At 46.2% G+C, this 19310-nt stretch overlaps 1 protein-coding gene across 2 annotated transcripts in view; it reads left to right on the plus strand.

The window, feature by feature from the left end:
- Window positions 1-19310, plus strand: part of LOC118774221 (roundabout homolog 1-like) — a 121854-nt gene that overhangs the window by 78059 nt on the left and 24485 nt on the right. Inside the window, exons 3-9 of one of the 2 annotated variants that reach the window (XM_036523399.1) lie at window positions 7026-7183; window positions 11744-11864; window positions 13070-13208; window positions 13472-13599; window positions 18141-18149; window positions 18767-18891; window positions 19041-19212. In XM_036523399.1, the coding sequence (XP_036379292.1) occupies window positions 7026-7183; window positions 11744-11864; window positions 13070-13208; window positions 13472-13599; window positions 18141-18149; window positions 18767-18891; window positions 19041-19212 (852 nt within the window). The remainder of the gene's footprint in view (window positions 1-7025; window positions 7184-11743; window positions 11865-13069; window positions 13209-13471; window positions 13600-18140; window positions 18150-18766; window positions 18892-19040; window positions 19213-19310) is intronic. The other variant, XM_036523400.1, reaches the window with a different exon arrangement.

The following is a 19310-nucleotide window of genomic DNA, read 5'->3' on the forward strand; positions in this document are numbered from 1 at the left end:
TTATTAAAGTTTCTCTGTTTTTTTATTACTGAACATGAAAAGCACACACACATATCTTGATGGCTGAGACTGAAAGGAAGATTCTCCAGTAGCTAGAAGTGGAAAGAAGCCGCCACCATACATCTACCATTGAGGGGTATCTTGACAACCCCATCGTAATATCATAGACAATCATCTCATGACAGTATTCGTTCCCTAACTGATCTCATAGAGGACAGACATTAAGATGTGATCACTGTTTCCCACAGGGTCACCCAATCTTCACATTGTGTTATGAGCAACAGTGTCAGACCAGGCTAACAACACTCCCAGACCAGTGAGCATGACCATAACACTATTCAAGCCCTATCTAAGTTAACTTGTGCAACCTGACTAGACAAGGGAAGCCAAGTATACTACCATACATCAGTTGCTTGATCACAGAACCCAATCACTGTAATGTATTGTATATGTGCATTATGTAGACTCTACACACAGAAACACACACACAACTTCAGAAAAGCTTCCTTGGCTTCTTCAGTTGAGGAAGGGAGAAAATGTTGAAGACTTCCGTTGTATTTATTTACTCAGTCTCCCCCTGTGAATTTCTACCCTCCAGGCGATAATTTGTGTGTTTTCAGAAAGAAGTCTCCACAGCATTTCTCTTTAATGAGAGGGACTCCATGTAAAGGGGGGGGGGGGGGTGTTGTGGGACAAGGCACTCTGCCCAGTGTTGGGCAAATCTAATATCTGCCATTCCAGAGCCCCACCTTAATGATCGGGGTATTATAGAACATTTGGTCTTAACATCAGGGGCAGTGTTTCAAAAAGAGTCACATGATAACCTCCCCCCCCCCCCCCCCCCCAGGACCAGCATGGTAGTACATTGCATATGGCCTGCCTCCGAAGTCACATTAGCCTTCCTGAACAGCTGCTATCAAACTATACTGGCTTCTGAATGGTTTCACATATGGATGAGCACATCAGTACCTTCACTTAATAAACATGAAGTTTCAGTCATGCCAAAACTTTATGCAGTATGCTTTTCTGCATAGAATGACATGCAAATGTTCCCATGTTTGCGCGTGTATCTTGAAGGTGAGGAAAAATTAGTGGTCTAGTAAGAGAAGTGAGAGGAGAATTACAGTGGTTCTGAAATTGAATTGCAGGGAGGCGAGTGTTTGTTTGTAACATTCTTCCTTGTTACACAGATAGTCTGACTGTCATGCAGGCTGTGAAATTAGGGCTACATTCCCAAATAATGTAGATCCTATAGTGTAGGGTGGTAGTTGGGTGACCCTGGTTACCCAAGAGGGCTGCAACCATCGCAGGGAGAAGGGCAGATTTTCAGGATCACTGGTGAGACAACCCGCCCTCAACCAGAGAGCACTCCAGCGGTTTCTTTATGTTGGTCCAGCTCCCTCTCTCCAGCACTCCAATCAAAGAGGCACTGTTTATTGAACTTAGAGGTGCCAAGTCTCTCAAACGCACAACCACTCCCCCTCCCCTTTCCCTCTTACTCCATCTCCACTGACCTGATGAAAAGTGTTATGAATATGAAAATAAACACATGCAAATGAAAGGTCCAACTGTCTGTGTAAAACAGTCCCTCACGGGGGCGGGGCTCCCCCACGGTGATGGTGTTTGGGAAGGGGTAGGGATTTGGGGTGGGGGGTGGGGGGGGGTGCGTGGGTAATGGAGTGTTGTGCTGCTGGTGTCAGGGCTGCAGTTTCCCTGGCCGAGGGCCAAGTCTCGCTGGCCGCCGTTGGCTCCTGGCTCGGGGCCTTAATCCTGTTGGCCTGGGAAGCGGGGCCCTTTCCTCTGACGGGTCGGACTGGCACGGTGACCAGCGGGAGCATGCCAGCCAAGTGCCAGCTGGAGTGTTGGACAGGAATGGGTCACCGGAACAGTGGCGTGTTGGCACTCCAGACAGCATGGGACTGACTCACAGGAGTCCACGCAGGGCGCTTAAAACGCAGGCGGTTTTGACCAAACAGGTAAAGTGGCCTGCTGGTCTCTGAATATGCGTAGAGATATTCTGTCTGGAAACACTGAAACTCAGAATTAATTATTTTAAGGTGGCATTGGTAACATAAAGCCAATGTCGCCTTAAAATAATTAATTTTGAGTTTCAGTATTTTTGAATAAAATGTCACACAGAACAAAATTTCAATGTATCATTTGTAATTCAATAAAATAGGAGAATTGTTCAAGGGTCTGGATACTTTTGCAAGGAAGTCTATTTATTTTTCCCAGCAAGTCTTTCAAGACTCAGGGCCCAATCTGTGATCTCAGATCCGGAAGTGGTGACAGGTGCTCAGCATTCCTACAGCTCTGGTGATCCTGATCTTTGTCTCTTGGGGGTGCATGTGGCTTCAGCCATCCGCTGCCAAGGGGATATTTAATGCTGCTGTAGGTCTCGACACAATGGGATGCAGCAATCCCGAGTGCTGTCCCACAGCCAGCTTCAGAGTGAATCCCCAGGCCAAGGAGTCCAAGACCTGTCTTTGATTTCCCCTGGCTACTCGGCCTGAGGTAGCAGGAGCCAAATGCCTACTCTGAAGACAGGATTTTTACAGCACGTTTAAGGCAATTTTTTTTTGCTCAGAAAAATGTAGCAAATTCATTCCCTAATGCTATTGTGGGTACCAGCTTTACTAGAGTGTTACAGCAACATTATACAGAACATTGCAACAATCAAAGCTGGGCTGTTCCTGTGCATGGGGGGAGTGGATCCAATCAAGGTCTGAACAAGATCTTTACACAGTTCAGCCAACATATTGATCAGAGGCCCCACAGTGTGACCTGTGAGTGCGTAAGCTCAACTGACCGCAGCTGAACATTTCGCGTCTCGGGAGGAATGCAGTTGATCACGTGACACGAGGCAGACAGCTGTTTCCCATCATCCACCAGTCAGCTGCAGCGTGATTGACAGGACCCCCACTGCCGCCCCCTCCCTTTGATCAGAGGAACAGAAGTGTACTGGTGTGGGAAAAAAAACGCTTACAACTACAAGGTCATTGTAATTTGTTCTGCTCGTCTGCACTGGTCATCACACATCTTGTCCTCCTCTGTGAAGAAAAAAAAAATGAGAAAAGATGCTGAAAAACACTGGGCAGGAAGAACATCTGGGAGTGATTAATCATGTCATATTTTCTGGTTGTTCGTGTCTGGTTACAGTTCCAGATTCATGGCTGGACTGAGCACTCGGGCTTCTAATCCCCAATGTTATGCATGACTTGCTGGGTTTGGCTTGCGTCAGAGGAGCCTCGGCCTCCAAATTAGTGAAATTTGCCCAGTTCATCATGAGCATGACAATACGCTCCCTCCTTGGGCGCTCTACCTCTGTCTCCCTCTGTCTGTGTACTCCTTTTTCTTTGTCTTTCTCCCTGTGTCTGTCTGTCTCTCTCTCACTCTCAGTTCCAACTCAGTTCAATGGTGCTTTATTGGTAGGACAAAAAAGCAGTTTTCCCAAAGCAGTAATGAAAATGATATTAAGAAAACATACATACATGATGTAAACAACGTACATACATATATACACACACACACACACACATGCATTTCTCTCTCCCACCCTGTCTCTGTATTTTAAAGTTGTTTTTTTTTTATAATATCTCCCAACCTCCTGCTGTTACATAGCACATTTCCTATATCACACATTATATAGGAAAGATTTCAAATCTTTGATTCTCATTGATGGTGAAAATCCTGACATGAAAAAGAAACAATCTCCATCTGTGTGTGTGTGTTTTTTTAACTAGTCAGTCCTATATTTTTGCGCAATGGAAGGGGGAGCTTATTTGTATTCTCTAGGAGGCTTTCATTTTCTCCAAACACAGCTCACTTGATTGTGCCTGTGCGGGCCGGTGTGGTGCTAAGCCTTCACTTTCATTAATGCCTGAGCCGTGCAGCTGGACAGGGATTTCAACGTTAATTTGACAACTTGGCATCTGTTTCCCATTTCCACTGGAAGAAAGGAAGAGGGGAAAAGAGAAGAATACCCTTGAATCCACTGAGCAGTCATGTGAAAAGAGCTAAAGACAGTAGTGTCGTATTAGGGTCTGATTCGGGGGTCCATGTGTGTGAATGGTTGTCCTAGTTCAGGATTGCAGACCCCTGCCAAAGTTGGATCCTGTGGAATGGAGGAGCTCCCTTTTTTCCCTGGCTGCTTTGGTGTCCCCATGGAGATTTTACCATAGGCGTGAGGGAGATGCGGAAAAACAGGGTGGTAGTATGGCGTCAGTATGCAAAAACACATGCGGTAGACGCACCACAGCAACAAGGCCGCTATTAAAACCACGCGGAACTCTGTGTGTGAGCGAGGGGAGCGTGGAGGGGGAGCATGTGGAGATGATTTTTAAAAATTTATTTCTTTATTGTTACCAGGAAATTTCCCATTGAGATATGAAATAACGTTTGCCAGGGAGTTCTGGCCAAGGGGCAGTATCAGTTACAGTACATACAGCTTTTACAGAATATACACACGAAAATACAATATAGCAAGTATAACAATACACAGTAAATACTTGGAAAGCATGTAATTCAGGATAGAAACAGTTAGAAACTGGAACATTCTTTGGTTACAGTATTTTGGCTCATGCTTTTAAAGTCATTAAAGGTAACAAGGAACCCTTTTGCAAAATAACCTGTGTTTTGGGACTGAACGCTGGAGCTTGTTTTCCCTGTTTTGTTGCTGCTGGGTTGTGTTATGAGGCAGAGTCTCGCTGCTTCTCAGAGAGATGGGATCTGTCTGACGCCAGAGGCACGGCTGTAGAACCCATCTCGAGCTCCCTAACAGGATTACGATTCCCAGCTCGGCGCGGGAGAGGGGCTCCATGTGGTCAGGGGTCAGCCGGTGTCCTGTGATGTGCTGTCATCAGTGGCACTCTGTCTACCCAGAGAGAGGGATTGTAAGAAGCGGAGAGATGGGGGGGGGACTGGTGGAGGGATGGGCTGGTGGAGGGATGGGCTAGAGGTCAGCATGTAGTTTTGCTCTAAGCCCGATGGCTACCAGCCCCTGCTGGTCTTTCACAACCCAGTGCTAGCCAACATGGAGTTCAAGGGCAGGAGTGTTTTCAGAGAGCGCAACTAGAGCAGGGCGACCTGTGGTTTTCACCACAGAGTGAAACGTGTCTATCCTATGTCAGATCCTGTGTCAGAGGGCCCATTTACATCACATGCACGCCGACACACAAGCATGATGTTGCTTTTATGGCTTTCAAAAGCTCCAGCATTGTTGATCTGTCCCATTGTGCTTCACAATTTGACTGTGGATTTGCAATGCCTTTTTGCATGGCTTATGTACACATGCTTAGAGCCAGGCTATCTGTGCGAATACCTCAGGCCGAGGGAGGCAGGTAGGGACAAACACCAGCTGAAAGACAGTAGTCAAAGCAGACTGCCTGCCAGGGCAGTGAGAGAGGAGCTGGAATGTGACAACTCTCTCAGGACTCTAAAATGGAATGAAATCTGTTGTTGTGATGGTGACATCTGTTTCACTCTGCACCTATCTGTTGTTTAATGGGTATTGCAAAGTGCTAGCTACTTTAGTTTCTTTATATTTGGTGATTAGAAAAAACAAGTGACACAAGAAGGCCTTATTAGGTCTTATTTCCAATGTGGTCCTTGATATTGAAGGTAAAATTTTTAAATTTGAGAAATGTTTGACTTTATATATGATTATATTGATTCAAGGCTGCAGTCCTAACCCCTGACTAATATCTTAGTTTCGTTCTTTCTTAAACGAACGGATTCCATAGAAAACTCCTCGTAACTGTATACTGCATTTATACATGTTCAGTTGTCTATGCATCCGTGCACTGCCAGGACAACACGTGACGGTCAGGGGCAAGGCATTTAGGGAACAACAGTGAAGGTGAGACATGAGAGGAGAGGAGTGGAAGAATTGGGTATAGCCCAAATTTATGACCACATACTGCTCCCAGAGGCCTGGCTGTATATATACACTTCAGCTGGGAAAGCAATTATTGGCCTAGTGCCTCTGCAGGAAAACCGAAAGGGATTGCACATCATTAGTTATACATCAGTGTCTTTCTGCTCATAAAAGGGGTGAAGTTTCTGTCTTTCACACCTTCGGGGCAACCTTCTGCCAATCCCCTGATACACTGCAGCACCAGCTCTGGGGGTGGGCTGCCATGCAGAAAAAAAATGTCCAGGAGCAGGTTTCTGACCAAGTCGTTGTTTCTGCAGACTAAATGTGGCCTTGCAGAAGTCAGTAATTGCCTTTGGTGCCTCAGTGACATGTGTTTTTTCTGAAGCGTTTCTTCTCCTTGTTAATGGTTCATCTGTCTTGGTAAATGTTCGGAAGACATTTTCCTACAATGGTTTAAATGTTCATATGGCCCAAAGTATTGAGGAAGGAGACACTAGCCTGTGTGCTCAGGCAGAAACTGTTTTATTCCCTGCTCAGTTCAAACAAAGCCAGCAAATCTTTATTCTAATTGCAATACAAATATGTACCTCTGTTGGTTTACTGCTTGAAGAGAAGAGTGAGGCTTTAGTGCAAATGTTGAATTATGAAGGGAGCATGGCTGATCTCAAAGTTAAACAGCAGTGTCCCCCTGCTAGGTTTCAACCTTGCGATGCCAGTGGCCAGAGTCAACTAATTCATACTGCTGCTCACTGAGGTGACCATGGCGACAGTCCCCTGGCAACTCTGTGCTTTCGACTGTGCGACTGGACCTTGCTCCTGGGTCTTATCACAGTTTTGATCCTGCTTTGAATCTTGGTTCAATGCTTGGTTTTGATTCTAGATCTAAGCCTAGTTTTAAACCTGGCTGTCATCCTGGTTCTGATTCATGCTTTCGCCCTGATGTTGGTATTGGCTCTGTTTCTACTGTAGCTCTGATCCTGGCTGCACTGGGAGTGCAGGTCTTGTTTGTGGCACAGAGCCATTCATATTGAACTATGCTTTGGTCTTCTGCCTTTAGTACTAAAACAGTACAGCATGTGAGTGATTTTTAATGTCTCCACTGACGTGGATAAGCAACATTAACCCTTCCACCCCCTCTCTCCTTCTGCAGTCTTGCGGGACGACTTTCGGCAGAACCCATCAGATGTGATGGTGGCGGCAGGTGAGCCGGCGGTCCTGGAGTGCCAGCCCCCTCGCGGACACCCGGAGCCCACCATCTCCTGGAAGAAGGACGGCGCCAACATCAACGACTGGACCGAGCGCATTACGGTGAGGGAAGGGAGGGGAGGACCGGCATTGGGCGGGGCAGGGGCGAGGGTGTACGTAAATGAAGAAGCCAGACAGGAGAGGGGGGTTGGGGCTGCCAGTGGGGCACATGTGAGAAGTAACAGTGAGAGGAGAAGGAGCAACACTATGTGCAGGGGAGAGATAGGACATTATGAAAATCACAAGGGGATGGATCACCTGGAGTAGTGTGTCTAAATGAGATAAATAATGATTTGTATGTGCAAAATATCAAAGTTAACTGTCTTACATTTATGTAAAGACTTTATATATGGGATTCAATATGTGGTGCAGTGTATCTCCGTGAACAATTAAGTTTGGAAGTAAACGTGACCACCTGCTGTATCTGTGTTTGCACTCTAAAAATTGAGGCATCTCTTTACAATTTTTAATTATCAGTGTACATTACTTTAGTATTTGTTGACATCCCACCCATGCAATTTGAAGCACAGAGATTGTCTCTGAAGTCACAGAGATTGACTTCATGAGACACAGATAGAACAAAAAGCAGGCGCAGTGGCCTCTGGTTAGAAACAAACAGGCTGGATGTACTCGATAGTTGGAGCAGAGCCATCCGGTCATCTGTTTTAATTAAGCAGGTCCTTAGTGTCACTCTGTCTTGGCCTTAGAGAGGCCAAACCATGATGGTCCTACAAACATTCTAACAATGTGGTAGCACTTTGAGAAATGGCCTTGCTTCCTTTCAACCCACAACTTCAAAGAATGTCCAAAGATGTGCGCTGAACAGTCACTTCTCCAGTGACTGTTCAGTCCAGTGTCAGCAGTGGTGTGGGATACAGTGCCATGGGAGCTGCAGTCTTTCAGATAAAATGAACTGTGGTTGCTCGAATGCACCAAAGGGGATTGCTGTCTGACATCTCTCTAGTTCACTCTGGTCTGTTGGAATTCAGGCAGACCACAGAACAGCTTGCTCAGGGAAAATAATGAAAAAGCCAAATTCCCAGTGGGCCTTTAGAGATCTTAGTCACATCTTTTGATATGTCGCAAACTGTTGCTGTGTTCAAGAGCATTTTCTTGCTTCCATCTAAACAAAAAGACAAGAATGGGGTCTTCCGAGAGCTGTGCTGAAAAAAAATATATTTGTTGTCACTAAGCCATGAAAAAGTAAGATGGGCTTGGTGTGTGTATGTGTGTGTATATGTGTGTTCATACATGCATGCGTATGTGCACGTGAAACAGAGAGAGAGAGAACGTTGGGCCCAAACACACTCGTCAGCATCACTACCATGTGTCCTCATTCCCTGTCTGTGCCTGCCTGCGGCCGTCAGGAACATTAAAGTCTGCTTTTGGCAGTTCCACAGCCCCATTAAGGGAAACAAGGGCATAATCTGTTTTAAATGCGATCGAATCATGGCATCTGTCTCCAGGTACACACATCAATTCCTGATCGGTGAGTAGATGGGGGGGCGTAATGACGTGTGTGTGTGTGTGTCTGTGTGTGTGTGTCTGTGTCTATGTCTGTGTTTGTGTGTGTGTGTGTGTGTGTGTGAGTGAGTTTGAGAGGAAATGGACACGACAGCAGACTGATCTGAAGCAGCTCCCCCTCTGTACCAAGCGTTCTCTGCTGGCACTCATGATGGACAGCCTTGATCAGTAGGGACGGCTGTCGGCACCAGCTCAGAGGATGTTATTCTTTTTGTACTCTCCAGTCTCCTAATTAATGTCTATATTTCAGTCTCTAACCATGACTGAATAACAGCTTTCCTCTGTTCACTAGAGCCTCTCAGGGAATTGCCACTCCATCCGCCTATCTGTCCGTCTCAGTTTATGTCTTATCGCAGTCCTTTGTCATGCTGTTGTCTCCCTGCTTCCAAGCGGAGAGTGCATTTACATTGGTACACAAGACTGCTGGGAAGTGTCACAGCTGGTATCATCTGGAAGCGCGCACCGATGTCTCTCCAAGGGCCAGCTATAGTGTGTTTACTCTGGTGTCGGGAGAGAGGTTTGGGGGAGTCCAGCTTCATTTCTGTTGCGTAAACATAGTTCACTTCAGCTGAATAATGGGATCATTGGCCCACAGATATCCTTTTCCTAATTGGACTGGCAGCCCTCTAAACAAAGGCGCTCTTTGGCTCAGTGTCCTCCTTATGCACAGTTTCAACAATAACATCCGCTTTTGGTTTGCTTTTGGCCGTGCTCAGTTCAGCTCTCCCTGAGGACATCTGTGTGATTGTTTTTTTTTTTGGTTGTAATTTGTGATTTTGTGCAGTGATACATGAAATTGTGGGTGTAAACCCATTAGAGTTTGCGTGTTTAAACATGGGGAAATTCTGGAAGATTTTTGTCTGGATGCTGGAGGCAGCATTTTTTTTTGGAGAGCTGTGTGCCTTGGTGACAAGAAGAAAAGGGACAGGGGACTCACTCCTCTCCCAGGCAAGGGTGACCGGGGCCAGGACACATGTTCACAAGGATCCCTTCTGAACACTAAGCAGAGGAGCTGCATGGAAGTCATTAACTAGTGCCGGTTAAATGATGGGGCCAGCAGATGGATGAGCAGATGCATAAATGAACAGAAAAACAGACCAGGGCACAGGAAGACGGGGATAATATGAGGCACATTAAAGCAGCGCTTGAGTGACGTAATTAATTAAAAAGCCTGTTTTTGAAGGCGTAAGAAACAGACGGGTTGGGCTGGAACCTCTGTGGACGAAGTAGGGGGGGTAGATGGGGGGGCGGTTGAAGGAATGTGATGGTGTTCCGGAATGTAAAAGAACATCTGAAGAATCCTCTTCAAAGGACGCTGGGTCCTTTGTTCTAGGCTGCGCGGTTCCAGATGTCGGCTCCATCGTGGCTTCGGGTCTGGTTTGAGTGACATTGCTGGGTACACGCATAGGGCAAGCGAAGGAGAGAGCATACAGTGTTGCTGTGTTGTCAGTGAGCCATGGAGGTGGGAATGTGGTGAAGTGGCTAAGGAAGTGGACTTGTAACCAGAAAGTTAATGGGGCACTGGCATGGACAATGAGCAAAGACCTTAAAATGAATTGCTTCAGTAAATAGCAAGCCGTATAATTAAACAGTATGTAACATTGCAAGCTATGTAATTTACGCTGCACTGCAAAGCAAATGAGTACTGTATTGCAGTGTTACACAAACAGACACAGACACACACACGTACACACACTCCTCTCTGGACTGCTTCACCTGCCCACTATTTGTCCAAACTTGCAGTAATGTGATGACGCAAAGCCAAATGTTCAAGCTTTGATTCTTCTTTGTGAATAATTTCTCGCTGTCTCAAAAAAAAACAAAGAAATGCTTTTGAACCCATGGGAAACCATAAGACAGCGCAGCGGGCAGGCATTTCATAGAATGCCCCAGGCATCTCTGGATGTGTTAACTGAGCCGGAGGGGGGAGGGGTCTATAAGTCTTCCAGAGGGCTGATTGGCTGTAATACTGGGACCGATTTTCACACACACACACTCACACTCTCTCTGTCTCTGTCTCTCACGTGTCACATTACAACCTGTGTGAAGGACACCTTGGTACTTGTCCCTTTATTTTGTTACATTCCAGTGTGAAGTGCCCTCCCATTGACACCACCTCTAATACTCACACACAAATTCGTTAATGACAGTGTCTGTTACAGGGTTGCGGCTAAAGGTGGTGTTAGTTGGTCGATATGTTTATGCAGACCCTTAATCCTCTGGAGTATCTGTCTGCAGTGCTGCCATTGTTGTCCTGGTCATGACTGACAGGGCAGGAACACAGGGGCTGCTGGGAGACAGTGGGTCATGATAATGTCTCTCGAGTGCCTGAGAACAAAGTGCCTCACCTGTCCTGTAATGGAAGCACTAGAAAATGACAGCTATGCCCCAGTTGAAACAGATACTCATCTGGCCTGGCTCCCCTGTCTTAATTTTGCAGGGAGGTAAACGCTCCTTTAAGATTGGTTTGATGGTACTCAAGCACTCATTCTTTCCTAATGGACTGATGCTCTGAGGTTGTTTACTTTGAGTGCAACTGCTGAGATCATGCAAATGACTTCACAGCTTATGTAACTTGTTGTATAGTGCCCCCGGTGGTGCCTGAGGGTAGTGCGGCCGTGCAGGTTGAAAGTAGTGAACTTGGCTTGGTCTAGCCTGAGGACGTATAAGCTGACAGACGGAGCGGAATAAACTTGTCAGGTACAGTGCTGCCAAGCAGCAGGAGCAGCTGGGAATGTAGGAATAATTTGCTTTTAAACGTTAAAGCTTGTTAACTGTTTCTTCTTTCTGTCCACTTGCGAAGGACAAAAATGGTTGTCAGGCACAGTTTCCTGGATCTGGCCGCTGAAGTCTTCAAAACCCAAAGGTTTTGGAGGATACTAATTCCACTGAAGTCATTTTCTTGATAGTAAAATCCCTCAACTTGCAGGTTGGGCACTTGATAGTTATGGTAAAGGTAACTCATTCAAATTGGCACTTTGCACCTCTACTGTGTAGACCTTATTGGACACTTAGCACTGGTTTTTACTGCAATTCATTGTATCTTCCTCCCATTCATTCTGTTCTTCCTCTTCTTCCTCTGCTCATTCTGTCTCGCAGATCCGAGGCGGGAAGCTGATGATCACAAACGTGAGGAAGAGCGACGCGGGGAAATACGTGTGTGTGGGGACCAACATGGTGGGAGAGAGGGACAGCGAGACCGCAGAGCTGACCGTCATGGGTAAGCCCTGAACCTTTTTTCGTCTTCTTGTGCCTCTGTATTACGTACATCCAGTCTATCACCCTGTCTGTGTGCCTCCAGGTATCCTCTTGTCTGCCTGTGTGTCCTTGGTGATCTTGATCCTTCTGCTTGTTTTCATTGTCTCTAGAAATCTTCTTCCTCTCTTTTTCTTTTTGCCACTTGTCCCCAATGATACGTCTGTATGTCTGTATATCTCCAGCAATGTTTGTCTGTGTTTTTGTTTATGTTTATATTCCCTCATAAAAAGAGTGCTGGGGGGGAGAGGGGGGACCAGCACTATTACACAAGACCAGCTCTTTGTCTCACATCTGCATATGGACTCTGCCAGTATCCCAGCCCCCCCCCCCATGTAGTCTGCCCCTGACCCGCAGTTCAACTGCCCAGTGTCACGGCAGCCACCAGACCACTGACCCCCTGGCCCCCTACTTCTCATGCTCCACATCCTGTCTGTCCAGACTCCTTATCACATGATCCAGTGGGGGCCGGCACCAGAGCCCAGATATTTATAAAGGCGAATAAAAATATATAATGCTAATAGAATAATAATGCTGATGGAAGAAACAGGTCAGCAGAAATGGGTCTGTTGGGAGCTGTGTGAATAAATGTTCTGACTTTAACAACCCAAAAGGTTTTATTAAGGCCTTTTTGCCATGTATTTTGTGGGACCTAAAATATGCAGAGCTGTGGAATTTCAGATCCCAGGGAGGCATTAAAACACAAAACATGAGCGAGTTAGAGGAGCCGAGAAAGTCTGTGAAATGTTGCTGGGGGTGAAGCTGTGGTGTGTGTGTGTGTGTGTGTGTATGTGTGTGTGTGTTTCAGCCGGACGTTAAGGGAAGTCACTAAGATTTGTATCTTCTGACTTCTGACTTAGCGACGGGGGGAAGGAGTGGGGTTTAAGTATCGGGTCACTTAGATGCATATCAGGGATTACTTTTCTAAATATTTTCTCTAACTTCTGAACTCCAGTGCTAGCTGTGATTTTGGAGACGAGGGGGTTACCTCCAGTGACCTCCAGAAGTTACACTGGGAATTCTTAGACATTTCAAATGAGACCAGTGTGAAGGGTCTCTAATGTCACCAGTGCAGTAAGCCCTGCTGGTGATAAACCCAGTAGCAGTTCTGTGACCAGATGAGGATGGAGGAGATGATGTCGGTGGTGACAGAGCTATGTCTGTGTGCAGAACGTCCCACTTTCACGAAGAGGCCCAGTAGCCGTGTGGTGCTGGTGGAGGGGAGTGCGGAGTTTCGCTGCGAGGCAAGGGGGGACCCCATTCCCACGGTCCGCTGGAGGAAGGAGGATGGGGATCTGCCCAAAGGGAGGTAGGAGGCGCCCTTTCTTCTCTGTCATTTGGGTGACCTTTGGAAATGATGTACCTGTCTGTGCTTTCTACATACAAGTCTGAATTAAAGCAAAAACAAACAGGTTCATGGAACAAAATTATCGCGGAGAAAGATATGATTCTTGTAACAATAATAAGCTGGTCCTTGATTTACTTGTGGTGCTGTTCTCACACAATGCTTCCTTTTTGCGCATATTTTTTTTTCTGTTTGCATGTATGTATGCTAATGTCCTGCCACCACAGGTATGAAATCCGAGAAGACCACACCCTTAACTTGCGCCGCGTGATCCCCGCCGATGTGGGCTCCTACACCTGTGTAGCGGAGAACATGGTGGGCAAGGCGGAGGCGTCGGCCACTCTGACCGTTCACGGTATGAGTGCTCCCTTCTTCCTCCTGTATAAGGCTCTTGCCCATCTCCTCAAAGCGTCCAAGTGCACACATGTCACTCAGACACCTGGCTTAATGGAAGTTTCCAGAATGTGGAGAAGATGAAGATTGTTCTAAAGGGACTTGGTCTCTTTGGACCAGACGTGGAGCACTGATAAATGGCACAAAGCTGTCCCCTAAACCAGCCACCCCCTGCTTGCCTCTCCCCTACCCCCACCCCACATATTTCACACCTTCTTGTTATACAAGTCACCTTAGCCTCTGAACTAACACACTGAACTACAGCTCAAGAGCACCAGTGAAGCGTGAGCGATGGGTGTGAATGTATTCCAGCTGAGTCTATTTTGTCTGAGACTCTAAGATGAGTGGTCTTAGAGAGCTGTGTCAGGAGGTAGCAGGAAGTGGCCTCTGCTGGTTGGCGGTCAGGGGAGGGCCGATGGTCAGGCGAAGAATGGTCTCCTCTCTCAAGGAATGCCAGGGAATGATTGGGAACACATTTTTAGTGACGGTTTTATGAGGGTCTATATAGACAGAGCCTCCCTTTCAGAACCCGTTTCCTCTGCACCCCCCACCCTTCTCCAGGGACACAAAGACAGGGAGACGTGGAGGGGCACGGTGTAATTAAAGACGTTGTGCCCTCAGCCCCACGCCGGGAAATGGCACGTTTCTAATTACAGACTAGCTCCAGGACCCGGGAAGGAGAGAGAAGTGGGGTAATTTCAGAGCCTGAACGGGGGAAAGAAAGAAGACAGGGGGTGGGGGGAATTGGAGGAAGGGAGCATCCAGGTAGTGCGTTTCACTCTCTGCTATCTCTCCCTCTCTGTCGTTTTATACTTTCATTTCCCATGCTGATCTTACCTGGCGCTAACCAGCTGGGACATGAGAGGGGAGGGGAGGAGAGGAAGGAATGAGAGGAATAGATTGCCCCCTGAGGAAAGGAGACATAACAAAATTTCTGTCTGACAAATATGCTATCTCACATGGAGTGATACTTGTACCATCAGATCTTCCTGATAAGATGACAGGAGTAGAGGCACAGAGAATTCAGTGAACGCTTTTGTCAGGCATTTTGCTTTTTGTAAATTCTTCAGCCGTCAATCTGCACAGACCACTTCTGAATCTGAATGGTCAGAAAGATCAAAAAAGAGAGGGATTCCAATATCTTGTAATGATTCACTGATTACAGCTTCACTCTTTCCCCTCTTGGATACACACACAAACACACACACACACACACACACACACACACACATAGATACACATATGCCCAGTTTCAACTGACATTAAAATAATTAAATACAAGGCTCATGTCTCTTTGAACACACAGGGTATGAAACAATGGATGACTAGCTTCTTTCTTCAGCAAAGCTGGTCTGTGACACCTGGAAGTAATCCTAATTGTTTTCTCAGAGGAATTATTCTCTTTCAAAACACTCCACGACATCACTGACTTTTCCTGTCTCTGACCAGTATTTCTGTTTTCGAGCTCCAGATTTTTAACAGGACAGTTGCCATTGCCTCAGTTTCACTGTAAATCTGTCATCTCCAGTCATTACCAGAACCTGCACCCTGGAGAGTCTCTAGGGTTTAATGCTCCTTTGAACTGGTTTCCTGGGATGAGGCTTATCCCTTTTACATGCACCCTCACCCTGCTACAAACATGCTAGTTCTGCTGTAGACACCCTTTCCCCATTACACAGACCTTCACGCTGTGACAATCACTCTACCTCTGCTACACATCCCCTTACCCTGCTGCATAGACCTGAACTCACTGTTATGTGCACCCTTACCCTGCCACCAAAACCCTAACTCTGCTGAAAGCATTCTAACTCTGATACACACTCCCTTACACTGCCGTCAAAATCCTAACTCTACTACAAAAAGTTCCTCACCGTACTATAAACACCCTAACTCTGCTATACACAACCTATTATAAACACCATATTACCAGTCATATTCTTGCAATACTGCGTGTACATTTCGATTCACACAGATGCAGACACCCACAAACTCAAAGACTCTCTCTCTCTTTCACATGCTTGCATACACACGCACACACACACACACACACACACACACATATCTTGGCCCTTCACTCTGCCTGCACTGACCCATGAACTCAGTTACAGCTACATCTGTGTTCATCTCTCTTTTTATCACAGCCCCCCCACTGATGCATATGTTTATGCATTACGTTTATTGCATCACGTTAATTCATGCATTTAGGCACCCCAGTGAAACAGCGCTAAATGTCATACGGTACAGTTCCACAGTGAGTCGTGTTTTACAAGAGTAAACCTTTTCAAATTAATACCAAGGAGTTGAATAAAATTAGATTTATTACTGAGCTCAATATTTTCTTTTGTGTCGTTGAAATCCACTATAAGACTGAATAAAATAATTCAGCAAAATCTCTTGACTGAGAATTACCAAAACCTACTCACACAGAGAATATTTATAATACGAAAGTGTGCATTTTGATGATACCTTTTGTTATGTAAAAAATCAAATTGAAAGGTTGAAAGGACTGATATTTATTGCAGAACTCTATTTTACCAGGTCTGTTACAACACTACATCAGATTATTTCAATGAAATTCTCACACAGAGGATGGTGGACCTGTCTGTTTTTTGTAGTGTGCTATTTTTAACTTATTAATGCATACCTTTATTTAAGCTATGGGAGCTCCCCTGTGTTTGCCTAAGCAAATACAGGCTCCAATGAACAGTATAGTTCACATTATCAAGAAATCCTAAGTTAAGAGTCTAAACACAAAGATCAATATTTGAAAACCCATCCAAATACTGTGGGAAGGTTTCAGTCTGCTGTTAATTTTGATTTTGTGTTAGAAATATTTATTGTCTTGAGAAAGCGACTGGTGATTTTCCCAGGGCTGTGCTAGTAAAACAGGGATGGAATGGGCTGGCGGGAGCTGCCAAAACAAGAGAGCGAAACAGCGACAGGGGCTACACTGACTGTGCAGGCAGCAGAATGGGATCCCTGAGCTCTTTGATGTCCGCTCCTCACATATTAATCAAGTCTCTCTCCGAAAACAAGCCCCTGTAATGGTGGATGCAGGCAGATTGAAAAATGCCACCCCCCCCCGGTTACTCCCTCCCTCCCCAAAACGGAGGGTGTGATCATCACCCTTTTCACTTTCCTCATTCTTGCCCTCGCGTAGATGCCCCTGATGTTTGTTACCACGTCTTTTCTCCTGTTACTTGTGTAATGTTTATGCTGATGTCACTCTGACGGAGGCCGGGTGTCAGGCGTCAGGGGAACGGGTGGGTTAGTAGCGGGTGGGATATATTTACAGGAAGGTGCACTTAGTGAGACTCTCCACAGACTCCTTTGTCCTTCCTTAAATAAACCAAATTCATGTGGTGCAGTTTACTGCGCTTCAGCTGTCAGCCATTGCGGGCAGGTCACTCTATCCAAATCCCCAATGCATAAGTTAGCCACTCGCTAAACTGCTGTCATTCCCCTGTAAGGTGTCCTTCAGGTGAGTATATAACTATAGTGTATACTCAATAGCTATAGGTATAGCTATAATCCAGAATTTGAGTGACAGGTGTGTGCACGCGCCTACACAGGAGTGGCGAATGATTGATGAGGATGGGCGGGGAAGGGGCGGGGTTTCTGACTTCACCGACAGCTTTAATGTACCTGTGGGAAACCGTTGAACTGTGTCAGTTAGATAAAGTAAGCGGTTTGTTGAGGAGAGATTTACGAGCAGAGAGTGACCATTAACATTCGCCTCACGTCCCCTCCACAGCCAAAGCCGATGAATGCAGCACTCCCTGCATGACTCAGTGATCCAGCTGCAATCATCGGCACTATTACCTGTAATCCCAGTCACTGTTAACCTCATCAGTTTGGCATATATCAGGCTCTGTCACCTCTCCCTGAGCGGAAAATTAGACTTCGTGGAACGCTTTGATCTCTGTTTGCTCCGAGTCGTGTTTGCTAACACAGTAAACGCAGATTGTCCTGCTTTGCATGCCGTAGGCCACAATTCCAGGGCATTTCCTTTTCAACAGTCACAACCGATCCATGGTTCCTGTAGGAGCTTTTCATTAAAGAGGTGTAAGATAAGTGATTGTAAATCACAATCAGGAAGTGAGACAGAAATGCTGTTTTTTGTTAGAGTTACAGGTAGCCATCCCCTGGTTGTTGTTGTTGTTGTGTGTGTGTGTGTGTGTGTGAGTGTGTGTGTGTGCGTGCGTGTGTGTGTGTGTCTGTGTCTGTGTCTGTGTGTGTGTGACAGAGTGTGAGAGAATGTGTGAGAGAGAGAGCCCTACACCTTGTTATCATTGTACTGTAGATATTGTCTGCCTGGAGACCTTGATTGAGCACTGTAGAGTATCAGTAGCTCACATCAGTTCATTGACATGCGGTGTTCCTCGTGAATATTGGATTGGTATCTGTTGTGTTCCTTTTCTGTTTTGATGTCTTGTATCATGCAGTTTATTTATGCATTTACTCATTCATTGTTTTTGTGTTCTGTGTTTTTTTTTCTTGTAGTTGTGTCTGGTAAGTCAAACTGTCATTCTTCACCTGTTCACCACATTGGCCACAGCAAGACGTTGTCAGAAACCCTCCCATCCTTCATCACCTCCCTCCATCTCCACCAATGAGTGTTCATGTTTTATTTATCAAAGCCACCAGCAACACCAAGGGCATTAAAGGGTAAAAAAAAGCTCTGTCTGAGCTACCAAGGTAAACCAAATATTTTTTTCTTCTTACTTGTGTGGATGGATTTATTTTCAAACATTCCATTTGGTCTTTCGAAGTAAATTTTAAAGTGCCGCATATGAATTAAAAGTGTATAATGTGTATATTATGCGCTGGATACTTGGGGTGTTATGTGATAGTTTGATGTGTTATATGATATTGGAGGGCATAAACATTCCTCCTCTGGCCCAGTTAGAACGCAATGCGGCAAGGACCCGGTTAGTATTACACATTGGCTTTACATGCAGAGGTGTGCAGATGATTTTGTCATAACATTCCTTTGACTTTAGAAATAGGACACTTTTAGTAACAGGACATGTCTCAGTATGTTGACTGATTATTATACTGTTTGTCTCAGTAGATTTTCCACGATAGTTTTTCTTTCTTTTCTGACTTGACCCTCTCCAACCAAACAGTGCCTCCAGTGTTTGTGGTGCGGCCTCGGAACCAGGTGGTGGCGACGGGGCGGACAGTCACCTTCCAGTGCGAGGCAACAGGGAACCCCCAGCCTGCCATCTTCTGGCAGAGAGAGGGCAGCCAGGTGAGCCGTAGTTTATGTCACATGTGTCTTAACCCGTATAATGGAATCGGTCACCTACCCAGTCAGTCACCTCCTGCAGGTTGACGCAGGATACAGCACCTTCAGACCCACCTTACCCACAATTTAACCCGCTCTCCTTTATCCTCCAGAACCTGCTCTTCTCCTACCAGCCGCCACAGCCCTCCAGCCGCTTCTCCGTCTCCCAGACGGGCGACCTCACCATCATGGATGTCCAGCGCTCGGACAGGGGCTTCTACAGCTGCCAGGCCCTCAACATCGCAGGGAGCGTCATTACCAAGGCCTTACTGGAGGTCTCCGACGGTGAGAAAGGGGACAAAGACCCTGAGCCATACCCCTGTAGGAGGTGTCATCAGGACCTGCATTTCTGAATGCCTAAATCCGGGGGAGGGGAGCACTGG

This window comes from Megalops cyprinoides, chromosome 3 (genome assembly GCF_013368585.1).
Source record: "Megalops cyprinoides isolate fMegCyp1 chromosome 3, fMegCyp1.pri, whole genome shotgun sequence".
Lineage (NCBI taxonomy): Eukaryota > Metazoa > Chordata > Actinopteri > Elopiformes > Megalopidae > Megalops > Megalops cyprinoides.